This window comes from Cyphomyrmex costatus, unplaced genomic scaffold (genome assembly GCF_001594065.2).
Source record: "Cyphomyrmex costatus isolate MS0001 unplaced genomic scaffold, Ccosl1.0 scaffold36, whole genome shotgun sequence".
Lineage (NCBI taxonomy): Eukaryota > Metazoa > Arthropoda > Insecta > Hymenoptera > Formicidae > Cyphomyrmex > Cyphomyrmex costatus.
In genome coordinates, this window is record NW_017277774.1 from 2,267,053 (window position 1) to 2,283,538 (window position 16,486).

Genomic DNA, 16,486 nt, shown 5'->3' on the forward strand with positions numbered 1-16,486 from the left:
CACCCCGCGAGAGCGAGGATCCCGTCATGTCGGAGTCGACGATATTGTGAAACGTGATCGATCTCGCGCCGGCTCGAAGCTGACCGTCCACTTCATGACATCACGTCAACAAGGACTGCGTTCAGCAACTTCACCCGAAGTGCATCCGTGTATGTATCATTTTGTCCTTGTTGTTCACAGAATATATGTTAAACGAGGGATCTCTTTTCTGTAGCTGAGTTATACATAAAAAACAGGATCTCTGTAGTGTACGCTTCTGGAATTTAAAATAGGTATGTTTGCTATTGCTATTTGGCGAAAACGAGAAAGTTTAGAGTGCAGGAATAAAAAACAGAACTAAGGTTATGATACATGGATAGGTACATCTATATATTCTATTCAACAAGAGATTTTTTTCCCTTCGCGTGGAGATTTTCAAATAAGAGATTCGACACCGTTTAGACAACCAGATTTTTCAGATCTGCCTTAAGATAGAATAAGATGGATATTTTGTTTTATCTTACACATAATATATTTTGTTTTATCTAAGCAGGTCCCGAAAAATATGATGGATCAAATGTACGATGTTCATTCTTGTATTTGAGAATCTCTATTTTTACACAGAAATCTGTATCGCACACATAAGAAGCGCGCAAAGTGGAATATCAAAATTATTTTACCCGCTCAATTTTCTAAATCTAGACCTGAATGTGTTGTATTTATGTATGCAATATATCTTCACTTTAAATCTGTCGCTGAACAGAATATAGGTCAAGTTTTTACAGAAAAATATTCAATTATTAAGAAAACCGAAAATTACTCGATTTACTTTCTTTTATATGTATAAGATTATACAGTTTATCTTTAATAAAAAATACTTTCTTGATAATATATTTAAAATATATATTTATCGCAAATTATAGGAAAACTCATTATGAACTCAAAATAAGAATTAATTTTTTTAAGAACATTACAAAATTGATCGAAGAAACAATTTTATATAATAAACAAATTGAATTCATCTTATTTAAAAATCTTGGTTGAAGTATTGACTCTTTGCATTGAACGCACTTTTTCTAAGGAAGATAAAATCTTATCACAAAGCTTATGCTTCCTAGAAGGAACATTATACTCCAATGATTATACCTGTGTCGATAGTGCAATCGAAACTTTGAAGTTCGCCCAGATTAGACATAAACTTTGTTTTCTGTGGGTGAACTAGTGTACACTTTCGGAACTTAAAGTGAGATAGTTCGATGTTTTTGAAATCCAGAAGGAGAGTTCTAGTACAGTCTAATGCAGGAACAAAAAACAGACAAAAACAAATCATTCTGTCTGTCTCCACTCAAGTTGCTACATCAAAGCAAGATACGACTGATAGTAGTGATAGTGTATTTCTATTCGGTTTATTGACTCAACTCCAGTCGACAGTCTGCCTTTTTATAGTTGTATTTCTTGCACAGTTTAGCTCTTCTTTAGCAGCTAAACAGAACAGACCATTAACTCGGAGCCGGGTCAAGTCGGTAAATCGTACACGCTATAAGAGTCGCCATTCGAATGTAAAGAGTTAAATTTCCTAGGGCATTCAGAACATATCTTAAATGAACTTAATATTATTGGTGATGAATTTATATGAAGATAGTTTTGCGGATATATGAACTTTTGAAGTACTTGAAACAACTGATTATTATTTACGTACAATATACATTTTTCTGTGCGAACACACCCAAAGGTGTAAAATTCACGGACGCGCACACAGCTGATGCGAACAGGTAAAGTTAGGTAACGAATACGAGACGGGTAGCATGCTCGACCATTAAAGGCGCGAACGCCGCGATACGTGAGAGAGCTCCTCGCCGCGAGCCGCTCCAGGCAACGGCGAGGAATATAATCGACGTCGCGACGACGGCGGCGTGCGATAAAAGCATGAATCTAGGAAAGCGACGACTCACCGAAAACGCCTAGCGTCGACCGTCGACCGTCGTCCGCCCTCTCCCGGGCCGCTCGTCACCGCACACACCTGACACCCTTGGGGCTGAGTCGTCACGTTGCGTCACCGTTGTCGGACGCCTTCCACCTCGTCGCTCCCTTACGTCCACACATATCACGCGTCACGTCAAAAGTCACGAACGCGCACAACAAAGTCTACGACCATCCACGGACACACATACGCAAGATGGTGGACCGCTGGGGTCACGTGGCTCACCGGCGTTAACTGTCACCGGCGAAAAAGATACCCGCGGCGACATCTGTCGGCTACCGCTCGAGTTGGTCACATTCGAAACTTGGCACGAACGTCGCACGGAAAGTTCACTTGAGAAACTCTCGCACACTCGCGTCACCGCGACTGTATTACAGTATTAATCGTGATAAATGATCGCATCCGAAGGCGAATGTTTTTGTTATAGATGAAATAGATGTATTTCTAGGATGTTTTTTTAATAACAAAAAAGTTTTCAGATCAAACAGATTCAACGCGAACACACTCTTTCACGAGAACACTTTCGTATACTATCGAAAATGGGCAATCGTGATTAAAATCACATGAATATCGAGTTAGTCTCGCTATTTTTCAAAGAAAATAACGGCCAAGATAATTTTAATCAATTCCGAACCGCGGTAGAGGTCTTTTTGAATTTTTGTTTACGATCGCACGGAGCTCACTTGAGAAACTGTCGTTTCATTCACGCCACTAAACTGTATTATTCACGATAAATGCATCCAAAACTATCTTTTCTGTTATAAACGAAATAAATACGTGTTTAGAGTCAAAATCATAAAAAATTCCACGTCAAACAGGTTTAAGATACAAAAAATCTGTTACTGCGATGCTGACTCTTGATACCGAATCGCGCAGAGAAGCGGCTTGTCGGTACAGAAATCGCTGTACAGACACACAATACTATTCCTACGCAGCGTTCAATGTGTTGCACGACAACTCCACGCACACAAGATTATTCACTTTAGATCGAAAACGATTGCGAAAAATACGGAGCGACTCGGAGCGCAGTCATGATCCGCCATGACGCACGATGAACTACTTGCGCGCCTTGAAATTTTGAAACTATCGAAACGGTAGACCAATCAGAGCGCGGCAATATAGTTACAGCTATACATTATTAAATTATTTTATTCTTGTTGTTCATCAACATTTAATAAGAATAAAATAGACAATATATATATATATATATATATATGTGTGTGTGTATGAGAGTGAGATAGATAATAGATGTATCTCTGAAGAGGAAAAAATAAGGATTTTTGTTGCAAAAAGTACAGCTAAATGTAACTGCTATTTAAATGAGACAAAGTTAAGAATAGAGGAATACGAGTCTAATATTTTTAAATATATGGCATTTTTTTAATTGTCAAATATTCTCTGATCTTAAAAAAACTTGATATTACGATATAATGAGTGTCATATGCACAGAACTCTGCATTTTTATAATTTGTTTTATTAATATATAATAATACAATTAAAGTTCGAATTAAAGTTTCGCAATTTAATCCTGCAATTTTTTTTATTTGGCGCGCTTGGATTGTTGGTTCTCGCTTTAGCTGCTTGTCTTGTTTTGAAAGGTTGTTAATGCACGAATATTATTCTTCTATTTTGATCGATTTCAATCGATTAGTTATAATCTCCTCTATTAAAAATAATTATTTCGAACCTTCTTGTGGTTCGCCGGCATTACAATTTTCTGTGTTCAGGGTTGTAATAATATATCACCTAAGTTATGTAATTCAAACAATGCCTTTATATGGTATATATACATTATACAGTCAAATATTAACAAATATCAAAACGTATATACAAGTAAAAATTAGTTTAATAGAATAAAAATATATATTTGTACAAATTTTAATAAGAATATATATAGAACTTTCTTATATACTTTTTCAATAATAATTTATAAGTGTCAGTCTTGTTTAGACGTTTTCACTTGTTATAATCACTTATTATATTTTTACAGTTTTGTCGTGACAGTGTTTAATCATCAGCAGTGATTTTAATAATTTTATACCTTTTATCTGTTTCAACATTATATGTTAAATTTATAAAATAATTTTTATAAACTGTTAAATTTATAAAATAATTTTTATAAACTGTTAAATTTATAAAAGTACACTGTAGTTTTTATTGTATATAAATTATGGCCTAAATGTTTATATTATATTGTAAAAATAGTATCAACTAGTACAAATGTGTTGAAAATTATTGATTACAATCTACCTAATGCTACAAACACTTTGAAGCATCCGTTATTATTATTTAGTATCAGATCTATTTTCAATTTCTCAATACTAAAAGATTATTTCCAATTGATTAAAAGAAAATCTGCTAATATGCTTTAAATAATTATTTATAAAATAATTCCTACCTATCTACTACACCAGAGAGACCAACAGCAGTATTTTAAACTGCAACTACACTTTAATAATAATATCTATGATATTATATTACACTCAATAGCAAAATTAAAGCCTCACTTATCCTGCCCTCTAAAAATAAACAAATTTTAAAAGAGTGTAACTTCGTCAAAAATGATTGTAAAAAAATTTGTAAAAAAGCAAAATGTCTGAAGTTTAAAATCTCTATTTTTAAAAATGATAATTGATATTTCGGTTTAATTAATTCTTTACGAAATTATGACAATGAGAGTGCGTCAAATCTTAAAAATTTGACGCACTTTCATTTATGTTAGCATTATCAAAATATATCAATTATCATTGTCGAAAGATTTCAGACTTTAGAATGCTTTTTTACAATTTTTTTGCAATCATTTTTGACGAAGTTACTCTTTTGAAATTTGCTTATTTTTGGGAGACAGGATAAGTGATGCTTTATTTTTACTGTTAAGTGTATATTCCTTAAAATTTCAAATCATCACAAGATCATTATCACAAGATCATTTGTATTAATTATAATAGCAAATTACTACAGTGATTATTCTTTAAATAATTGAAAAAGTTAATAAATAGGTCTCTAATAGAGAATAGAGATATCTCAATTGTCATTTTAAAATCCAGTTAAGATTTAATATTGATATTTCCAAGTATATATATAAAATTAGCTTTTTTTGGTGCTCTTTGGACAGAAATATTGTCTACGTTATTTTATACCGAGACTTTACCGTGTCTCCTACTATCATTCTTTAAAATGACAATACAACAATAATTGTCACCATTAATTCTGGTTGGTCTGTGAACTAACTTCTCTACATCGAAGTGTTGCTGCCTCTATAGCGTTGATTAATGCTGATCTTAAGCCATGCTTCTCTAATTGATGAATAGCAGTTATGGTCGAACCTGCAAATGAAAAAAATATATATTGTGACTGAAAAAAATAAGGATTTTAATTAATATAAGTAAATTCTAACCTGCTGGTGAAGCAACGTAATCCTTGAGTTGTGCTGGATGAAGATTTGTCTCGCGAACCATTGTACCGGCGCCTAAGACAGTTTGCGCAGCAAGCTTATATGCAATAGGCCTAGTAAGTCCCATTTTAACTCCACCATCGGCCATTGCTTCGATTATCATATATATCTAAAGAAATTTTCATTTCTCATTATTTATAATACTAATCATTTTCTTAAAGATGAAAAAAGACTTGATAATTTACATATAAAAGATAGATTAATGACGCGAATTAATTATACGACCTCAAGAAACCTGTGTTAAAATATAAAACTATCACTTTTCGTTCTTCTATTTTCTAAATTTAATAGTAATAATTATTTATAAGAACATAAAACACACACACTGCAAATTGTTCACACTAACTAAAAAAAATAAAGTAAAAAATTTTAATTGGAATGTTTGCATACATAGGCAGGACCGGAACCGGCCAAAGCAGTTACAGGATCGATAAAATTTTCCGGTACTTCTTCACAAATGCCTACGGCGGAAAATAGCTTTTCTGCAATCTCGGCATCCTTGTCACTCGCGTATTTTCCACGTGCAAATACCGTAGCACCGCAGCCAACTAATGCAGGTGTATTTGGCATTACTCTTATCACGGGCGTTTCTTTTGGCAGCGCCTGAAAATATTTTTCCTATAGTATGACAACGTTGTTCTTCTTTTTTCTTTTACGAACAACTTGTATCGTGAGTTACAATGAATTAACGAATTTTTGTTAGATCATAGAGACGTGTTACCTTTTCTAATGACGCCAGAGAGATACCCATGGCGATGGAAAGAAGTAACTTCTTGTTGTCGTGTACCCGAAACTCTGATAATACTTTTGGTACAACTTGCGGCTTTACCGAAAGAATTAGCACGTCACCATGATCGATGACAGGTATATTCGTAAAAACAGTATTTGATCTCATTTCCTGAAAACGTTCAATATAGATTTTTAATACATTTAATAACACATTTGACAGTGCGGTACTTACTATCTCAAAATTTAAATTTTCTTTATCAAAGTTTGATTAAATGTTATTTTTTTCGTATAATTTTATCGTCGTATTACGTACAGTTTTATCTTGATAATCACCTTAAGACGTTAATGATATCATCTATCAAAATATATGACTACTATCAGTCTATATATTCTTTCACGCATACATATTTGATATGTTTGATATAATCTAATTGTAAGTATTGTATAAACTAGTAAAAATATAAGGTGTTTTCACTTATGTAAAATCACTGCGATTTTTCTCAGGGCATTCTGAGTTAAACACAAAGTAACACATGTTGTTTTGTAACAATGTTTTTTTGTTTTGTAGTATGCTTCCCAGTGAGAAATGACAATGAAATCGACGTCGAATCGACATCAATTCTATGTCGATTCCATTGTCATTTCTCACTAGGCTTCTAATTAAATTCTTGTATTTTTTTACTAAATGACATTGTTTATTTACCAATGTTTTCAAATTTAACGATTAATCTTTGGCTCGTAGCCCTTTCCTTTTTCGATATTTTTTAATTTATTGAACCTTATTACTAAAATATAAATTAATATATGCATGATCAAAACATAGAAATTGTAAAACTATATATATATATGTATATCTTGTCGTGATGATTTATTAACCCTATTAGTCTGATTTATAATTTTTATTTTTCTGTTATATTATTTTTATACGGTGAGCGTTCTGGCATTTAATAACTTTATTTTATAGCTTAAACATATTAATTTGACTAAAAAAGTATTAACAATTTTTTCGTTCTTTTTCTAAAATGCTTAGATGTTACATATACAAATGTTTATTATTTATCTTTAAATTTCCAGTAAAAATGTAACTCTGATGTTTTGTTGGTATGTCTTTGAAAATATGTAAAATAATAAGTCATATTACCTCAAGCAGTAACAAATGTATAGTAAATTCGAACAATCCAGCAGAGTTAAACAAATATTAAACAAATATTAAAAGAAATCATCTCACTAAAAATTTAATCAATTAAAGCAACATAATTATAATTCATCATTGTTTTAATATTTGACTTTTGATCATAACATGTAAATTAAGTTAATTATCGGTCATCAAAGTCTCGCAAAATATTGTGGTATAAAACGCGAATATTCTTTTCCTCTTTGTTAAATGTTTTTAATATAAGATATCACAAACAATTTACATCACCAATTATTACCGCGCATTCATTACGATGAGAAATCGCTCTTTATCACCGGCGGTATTCTTATCAAACAACATATTATGAACAAAAAGCATTCTTCGATCTATTATCTATCGGAATCTTTTTTATATGATAAACCGTTTATCATCTCACCTTAAAAGTTTCAATACTGTCGGTATCATTTGGAAGACAACTAGCCAGTATCATTTCGCCTTTGCTTAAACCTGTAAAAAAAAAGAGATCTTGTGGAAAAAAGAAAAACATTCCGAAATGTTTACAATGAACTTTGTTGATCAAAGCAATATATAACTGATAGGTGTAAATCGTTAAAACGTGTAACATTAAATGAAAAAAGTGATGTCATTAAAAAATACACACACATACACAAAAAAAAACTATTTACCCGCTCGTATAAAACCTTTAGCAAGCGCTTGGGCCATTTTTCCCCCGCCAAGGAAACCGATTTTCAACATATTGGTATCGATGTTCAGTGGTATCTTTCGTTTCTTCACCTCACCGTCTGCGAGATGCTGATCAGTCACTGCAAAATACAGACGAAAAACCATTACAATTTCGTTCCACAACAAAAGGAAAGTAAAACACGTAGATTGTTCTACAATACGCGAAAATCGTACATTATTCGTTCCGACGTACGAACAAAGATTATTTAAGTCGTTCTACTTCTCTGCATTTCGCAGCGATCAACAGTCGTGTTTGTTGCTTTGGAATGCTGATATGAACGCGATAAAATAGCAACTAAAGCTCATAATTTTTTACATTGTCGAGGTCAATCTCTGTTCAAACACACTATTCACATCTCGCGCTATCGTATCACTTTCTATATTTCTATCGCGCATTATTTCTCGTCGCTTTCTGCCACGAGGATGGTCTGTACTTTTATGTAATCTTACGGGAGATAACAGCAATTGTATGTGTCTTATGTTGTCTAACTCGGAAAACGCGCAATTGACCGCAATTGACCGCTTTGACCACCAAACTTGTTTTGTCGTTCAGATTGATTTGTAGTACAGCTCAAATATAAAAAAACGTTAAATCAGCCTCTATGTGTCTCATAAACATTTACGATCTTTTTATGGACGTTCTGATTAAATAAATATTATCGTTTGATTATTCTCTGCATGATATAGTAATAATGTAAAGTACGCTATCATAATGGCATTAAGGAATATAAAACATAACGGTATCAAGCAAATGTATGTACCTTTATTAATAAAAATTATAAGAGATTATTGGAAAAAACAATAAAAAAAGCACTGAAAAAAAAACTGGGTGTATATATGCTATACTCAGAAGTAGCGCACCGAAAGATTAAAGGGTAAAAATGATTTCATTATAAAAAACAAAAATACATTTACAAAAGACGTCTACTCACCATACTTGCGCATGTTTAAACTTTGTCGAACACGACTTAATTTCATAAAACCCATTGTTCTCAAACTGACAGTCATCTTCATAATTGTTTAGCAATTAATGTAACAAAATTCGTCTTAATTAAAAATTAAGAATCAGAAATCTTCGTTTTTTTTTTCATTTAATCATTTTTTTCTTAGAATCATACATATATATTATATACAGGATCTGGAAAGAGAAGTGTAATAAAGATGTATTATTAATAATTAAGTTTAAATTATTTAATTGTGTTAACAACAAAGCATCAATTATAATGAAAACATTTAAATACAAATTTAATTATTGATATGCAATGTTTCTCGCTGCATTAATAATGAAGTATAAATGAAATATCTATTATATGAATATATATATATATATAACGAAATTACAATAAATAATATTATAAAAATATAATAAATATCTCTATGTAATGTTCCTTATTATTGATGCTATAAATACGAATATGAGTATTTCTCAAAATTAATTACAAATTTAATTCAGTCTTGCATTTGATATTCTCGATTGCATCTAATTAACAGCCGAGAAAACATATCATATAGTAGGTAATGCTTTTAAGGAACAACAATACAACAGGAATTAAATATATATAAATTTTTCTTACGCATCCAGTGCAATACTGATAATGATAAAGTAACTGATGAGGTACCGCTGATAAAAATTGATTGACAATCAGGTATAATTTATTCGATCGTAATCTAGTAATACCGTAATACAAATAGCCTCTGTTCTTTCATTACTGTATGTATATTCAATTTCGATCATCCTTATATATATGTTTTAAGGTATACAGGCCTATCTTTGTCATGGAAAACTACGTACCTGTTATCCAAGCATCTAATCAAAAAATAAGAGATTCCTCCCCACTTGCATTTTCATCGTCGCTGACTCTTATATCTCTTTTTAGATGATCCACCTAAAAACAAAAAATAATAAGTAATGGATTTGTAATAGAGCTAGATTTGAGAAAAACTTACGACTTCTATAAGACTCTAGCGCATCGAGATTTTTTAGCGTTTCTGGACTTTTTTTTAAACACGTATATCTCGGAACTCCTTCTATCGACTTTTATAAATTATGAACCTGTTCTTTAATCAATTCTCCATCGATTGAAAATAAATTAATTAAAATGTGTAAATTTTTACTGAAATGATACGATAAATATGGATAAAGTCTCCAGTATTCCAATGTATATTTTATGTACACAAAAAAGAAGTGTGTATATTTAAGCTTAAATCAGAATATACATTTTTCTAACATTGTTAATATACCTATAATTTTAATTCTAATATTATTTTTTCTAATAATATTTTATTGCTCATATATTCAGTCAACACCAATTAAAAGATATATATACATCTACATTATTATAATTTCACACTGAATAATTTATTTGTTTATTTCTATCAGTATAGATTAACTTCTCTTTATTCAACTTTAATTAAAATTAAACTATATTGATAAAAAACGGACAGTAGTACTTAACACAAATCGACATATGATATCATTTTATGAATGCTCTTCATTTAATAACATAAAGTTAATACAAGTATGATTATTTTATTTTTCTTGACATTCAGTGGAATAACTAAAATAGAACGACTTATGTCATTAAGACCAGTTTCACAACTCACGGTTAATTCTTAACCAAGATTCAACTTATGTGCCTCATATTTTTCCAATTTTAGAATTGAAAAAAGAAATGAAAAATAATTGAACCTGGAACTGAGCTTATAAATGGACAGCGTCTAATCTTTCTTAGCATCCTTAGAGTAACAAAGATAAAACTTGCGTCACTTTGTGTCACCAAACAGAAAGCACTCCACACTCCAATAGTCCATCAAGAAAAATTATGGAATCAGTAGGTATTGCAGCAATAAATTTTTTTATTTTTAAATTTTCATGACCTGTATTATCGACGTTTTCAACGAATGTGTTGCGTACAGAATGTATAGATGACGTTACAGATATCACTTGGAGTGAGAAGTCACCACAAAAAGAAACTTATGATAATTCAATTTTTATCTTATTATAGTGTGCCTTCCAACAAAAACGACACAGTACGACACGGTGATCATCTCATCTTTGTTTAACATTGGCGAACAACAAGGACGTACTGATACCAGTGTATCACAGTTGTCACACCCTGTCATCTATGTCGCTTGTTGGAAGGCATCCTTGGACGCGATTATGCGAAGAAAACGCTTATATTGCAAATAACGATTGTAGTCTTTAAATCGTTTATATATTTACGATTTAACAAACAGCCTTATAACGACCTAGTGCTTTAAAACTGTATTTACAACAAAAGATTATATATCAAATATATCGGGAAACTATATAATAATAGAGATTTCTTTATCAAATCCGATTTGAACTCTACATCTTCGTTTTATTTCAAGTTTTTTTTGTAATAAAAACTGCACATTCCTCGCCACAGTTCGAGAATCATGTAATCCACAAATGTGTGTTTCTCGCACACGAATATTTTCCGTTACACTCATTAAGCAGCTCTTTTCCCGTAACTGTTTCTCAGTCTAGATAACTATGAGATAACTAGGATCTTGGAGTCTTGAAACTCAAGTTGTTGATGGAACGTATAAAATCGTCGAATGTAAAGAAAACTCGTTTCGTTCAACGGAGGAATAAATTGTGATAAATTGTATAAAAATAAAAAAGTTTAAATATTATATGTAGAATTAACTCATATCTTCCGTTCGCTGTTCTTTCTTTTATCGATCGTCATTGTTTATACATCGTCAGCAATTACAAAATACGTACAATAAAGACACTCTGTAAAACGAACGAAACTCGCGCAAAGTCGGAGCTCGAGGCAAGACAGTTTCTTCTCTGAAAAACAAATTGCGTTCTGTTTCTTGTCTCTTTTTCCGATGTGTGCTTCCGATAAGCATCAAAAGTAAAATTTTCACACAGCATTTCGTATTCGCGAGATTGTTTAAGAGAGAGCAATGAACTATAGTCATGATAACATCAAAATGACACGGAATGACTTCAAAATGATTATTAAGGCTGCGTTCAGAGAGTGTGCAATCAGTATTGAGGAATCATATTGTTTTATTCTTTTTAATGAGAACGATAAAGACGTAAGAATATAACACAATAACATTGCAGATAGCGTGCTCTCTATAGCATGAAAAAAGTCACTTTTTAATCAGTTATATTGTACTTTATTTTAATATCATTTTGACATTTTTATCGTGACTTGTTTTGCTTCTAGCCGTTAATTATTTATCACCATTTTGATGTCAGCTTACTTATTTGCTCGGTTGGGAAAAAGATTCCAATAAACAAAATATATTAACGATATGGTTATAGCAGAGATTACCAGCAGAATCATGAAGAATATAATATTTATATAATAATAATAACTTTATTGAGATAAAAGATCATGAGATGTATAAAAATAAATTAATAGAGAACAGCACAAAATAGTAGTGAAGACTCTATAGGATTTGTTCTCGACAGACTTTCTCCGTTGATCTACAGAGGCTGATAAATGCGACGCAATTCAACATACAGCGATGTGACACAACAACGATTTCGTAAATATTATTAATCCCGAGAGTACAATTGCACAAAACCTGTCTTGAAATGATAAGCGGGTCACTGTATTATAATTCCATGGGCGTAACCAGAATTTAAAAAAACAAAAATAATTAAAACCGTTTGAATATAATTTTGTGATTTATCTGTTAGTGTAATTAATTAATTAAAAGTAATAAATATAAAATAAAACAAGTCCATATAACACTTGACTATCCCTCTTCCTTTCCCGGATTCAAAAGTCTTGACTCTAATTTGGTTCCCCCTCTCTCTACATCAATGCATACAAGCATTATATCAAGCTTTTTCTTTTTTAATTTTTTAAACAATTTATCTTTTCTTTCACGTTGGAGGGACAAAGAGAACGGAAATAAACAAATACAGTTTAAAAAAGACTTGGATCGATATTGATAGGTTATTTTAAAATATTTTTAAGTATAATGTCTTATGGACTTTCTACAAGCCGTTAACTAAGTTTTAAGTCTTAAACCGTAAAGAAACTGATCGATCATAGTCGAATATTTTTCTCACATTTGACTGTAATCAGTCAATTTCTTACTGTTTAAGACTTAAGATTGGAGAATGGCTTATTGTATACCTATTACGATGCGGCTCTATATGATATCTTAAACCTATACTTATAGACAATCTTATAATAAAAATTGATTTACGAATATCGATATTATCTAGATTATCGCCATGGAATCTTCCGCAGACTAAAGGGTTTCTATTGTCTTACGCGTACGTTTATAGGGGACTGACCGAGAATAAACGTTTGTTTCCTTATTATATAATACATATACGAAAACAAGAGCTGATAATTGACAATCTGGCTTGAGCCGGATATTTATTTACAATTACGATAATTTATCGATTGAATAAATATATTCTGCAAAACACTTGTAGTTATCGGCCATATCTGTTTCACTTGTCAATACGTCGAACGCGCTTCGCGTCAGTCATTAAAGTCCATTCTATAAATGACTTGTAACATGTATAATTCTCAGAATGCATATAATGGAATCATTATAGTTTTTATATCTTGCGTAATAAACAAAAAAGGCATTTACTACTCTTTTACGTTTGGTTATTCCATTTTTTTGCCTAATAGTTTCGATTACGCTTCTATCACTGCCTTTTACATTTGATTTCCGATTGTTATTTTCACATGGCGATTATTTATGGACAGGCAGCTGTTTATACACAGTTGGAAAATGTGTGTACTTTTGTGAACAAATCTGTTGGTTAAAGTTTTTTTATTAAGTAAGGTAACACATTTAGATGTAAATTCAACATGTGTCTCTTACGTTAAATAAATATAATGAATATGAAGTGTATAAAGTTATTGAAACACGATTTAAAAAGTATGTTAAAGTAATACAATTTGCACGTATTTAATAAATATGTTAAAATTTACAGAATAAGGGGGTTGATTTTACTCTAACAGGAATGGTCAGCGTTATTAGGCGAATTATCGTTCTAGAGAACATTTGTTTACGTTAATTTTGTCATAATAGTTATGTTAATTGTACACATAACTCTCTTCAAGTTTTATTCAAGATTAGATTCCATTTTTATTGAAACATAAACATAGTATCCGTGTTACCGTTCAATATATTATGTTTTAACATATTTGTTCCAACTGTGTACGTATAATTTATAATAAAAAAATATGATAATTAAGCACTAGACGCTCGTAACAAATAAAAAACTACCGTATCTCTTAATTGATCAACTTTAAATCTTCATAAATTAAGATAAATGTATCAAAATTAATGTAATTAATGGACATGATTATTATTATTAGACGAAATGACAAAAATTTTAAATATTAAGCTTTTAATGATATATACGACTCTAAATAAATTTGTTATTAAATTCTCACAACCGAATTTACTTATAAAGTCGTATGTATCATTAAAAGTTTAATATTTAATATTTTTATCATTTTATTTAATAATTAAATCACGTCCACTGACTATTAACTGTACAATTTACCTTACTGTTGGAACAAAAAATGGTAAATACTGTTTTTAATTTATCTTTTTCAGGAAAGTTCTTGCTGCGATATTTTGATTCGCAAATTTTAGAATACCCTGTATATATATTTAACATTGTATAAATTGACTTACAAGTTCATAGTACATTATACATACGTCATGCTTCGGAATAAAAGTAGAAAACAATATGACACGATCAATCTTGCCTTTTTTTCTTTCTCGTGGTTAGCTTATTTATAGCTTTCTGTTCCAAAACATGACGCGCATTCGATTATTCTTGATTATTTTCGCACATCGATAAAAAGTTGGAGTGACAGATAAAAACAATTTTTAATGGAAAACAAATTTAAAAAATGTAAAAACATATAAATATCAGTACGTACCTAACACAATTTATTAAAGAGAAAAAGACATACTGGTCGAATATCTCATGATAAAGAAAAATAATTTTTTTATGTGATGTATAATTCTGCACATGACAAAATCCTGCAACAAATTATTACTTTGTTAAAAGAAATCTAGTATTTAAATTATGTATGTACTTTGATCGAGATAGATATATGTATATTATCAGGTAGGCACTTACTTGCGTAACATGATCTTTCACAATCCGTTTAATAACGTATAAATCAACGTATAATGCAATGAATTAGTAATTAGTAAATAAAGCATAACTAAATTAACAATAGAATCTCTGTCGCAAATTTCTGCATGTAGTCCATCAAATCCTTAAATTATCAAATTGTTGAATTGAATGATTGTTAAATCGTCCCGACTCTCGACTTTGAATGCCTATATATAACTTCAGACTTGAAGACTTTTATTAGTTGCACTGCACTTAGTGACCTAGTTAACTACATTGCACTTACGTCTATTTCCACTAATGCAGATGAACTTTAATTTCAGTTCAACTTATTCTTTAGGTTTTTCTGTTTTAATGCTCATTTCTATCAATGCATGTAAATTAACTTATTTACTCTTGATTTAACTTACTTTTTATCCTTTTCTAGTTTTTTAATTAACTCTCTATCTTTTCTAGTTCTAAGAAATAGAAAATGATGAACAGTAAATTTAATTTAATTTCTAGATTGGTAGGAACGAGCATTAAATTCGGTTCCATCAATGTGAGATCAACTTTAATCTCGATTTAATTTATTGTTTATCTTTTTCTAACTTTAAGAACTTATACTGTTTATCTTCTCCCAATTCTTAGAATTATACCAGTTTGTCCAACGTTGATTAACTTTAATCTTGGTTCAATTTACTCTTTATCTTATTTTAAGTCTAAAAATTATACCGTATTTACCAATATAGATTAACATCAGTCTTAATTTAACTTTATATCTCTTTCCAATTCTAAGAATTAAAAAAGGATAAAAAGCAATCTAATCCGAGATTAAAGTTATTATAATCTACACTGATAGAAATAAACATTAGAAAAAGATAAACAATAAAAGTTAAACCGAGATTAAAGTTAATGTTACATTGATGGAAAGCTTTAGTTCGCTTTAGATAGGCTGTGTTCTTTTGACGTTCCACAGCGCTTTAAACGTTATATTTAATCCTCATATATTATCTGTGAAATATTAAAGACCAATGACGTGCTGAAAGGCGTTGGTGAGCGTCAAAACAAACGTGCAGCCTTAGATAAACCGAGAGATTAACCCGTGAGAATTGGTGAGAAAAGGAGAAAGTGATCGGAGCAAAAAGGAGTAAGAAGAGTAGAAGAGTAAAACGTAGAGGGCTGGGGACTGTTGGGGAAGAGGACAGTTATAGGCTCGGCTCGTGCGTAAACGCACACATGCGAGTGCTCCGATGACTGAGCGTATCTGCGGCCTCTCTGCTCCGCGCCATGCGGGCCATGCGTTTGCAACTGCAACGCTCGCGCTTACAGTATATACCTATTACCGTTCGTCAGTGGTCAGTCCTC

At 31.1% G+C, this 16,486-nt stretch overlaps 2 protein-coding genes across 4 annotated transcripts in view; both read right to left on the bottom strand.

The window, feature by feature from the left end:
* The window catches only part of LOC108776469 (von Hippel-Lindau disease tumor suppressor), a 58,863-nt gene extending 56,758 nt beyond the window's left edge, over positions 1-2,105 (bottom strand). For both annotated transcript variants that reach the window (XM_018543086.1, XM_018543085.1), the window contains exon 1: positions 1,932-2,105. The gene's annotated coding sequence lies outside the window, so the exon portion shown is untranslated. The remainder of the gene's footprint in view (positions 1-1,931) is intronic.
* Positions 2,106-4,967: 2,862 nt separating this feature from the next.
* On the bottom strand, positions 4,968-9,103 carry LOC108776432 (Pyrroline-5-carboxylate reductase-like 2). 2 transcript variants are annotated; one of them, XM_018543043.1, is made up of 7 exons: positions 8,955-9,103; positions 7,965-8,102; positions 7,715-7,785; positions 6,136-6,312; positions 5,805-6,017; positions 5,358-5,523; positions 4,968-5,286 (listed from the first exon to the last, which is right to left on the bottom strand). In XM_018543043.1, exons 1-7 carry the CDS (start codon positions 9,034-9,036, stop codon positions 5,165-5,167), a joined length of 969 nt encoding a protein of 322 aa, XP_018398545.1. In that variant the 5' UTR covers positions 9,037-9,103; the 3' UTR covers positions 4,968-5,164. The 2 variants fall into 2 exon arrangements, with proteins under 2 accessions (XP_018398545.1, XP_018398546.1); XM_018543044.1 differs by lacking the exon at positions 8,955-9,103 and adding an exon at positions 8,197-8,288.
* Positions 9,104-16,486: the final 7,383 nt, after the last annotated feature.

What these genes read in the sequence shown, in the direction of transcription:
- LOC108776432 (XM_018543043.1), bottom strand. Translation starts at nt 9,036, where the DNA reads ATGAAGATGACTGTCAGTTTGAGAACAATGGGTTTTATGAAATTAAGT. An exon ending in TTTAAACATGCGCAAGTATG is followed by an intron (nt 8,103 to 8,954) that starts GTGAGTAGACGT and finishes TGTATTTTGCAG; the next exon opens with TGACTGATCAGCATCTCGCA. An exon ending in TTACGTTGCTTCACCAGCAG is followed by an intron (nt 5,287 to 5,357) that starts GTTAGAATTTAC and finishes TTTCATTTGCAG; the next exon opens with GTTCGACCATAACTGCTATT.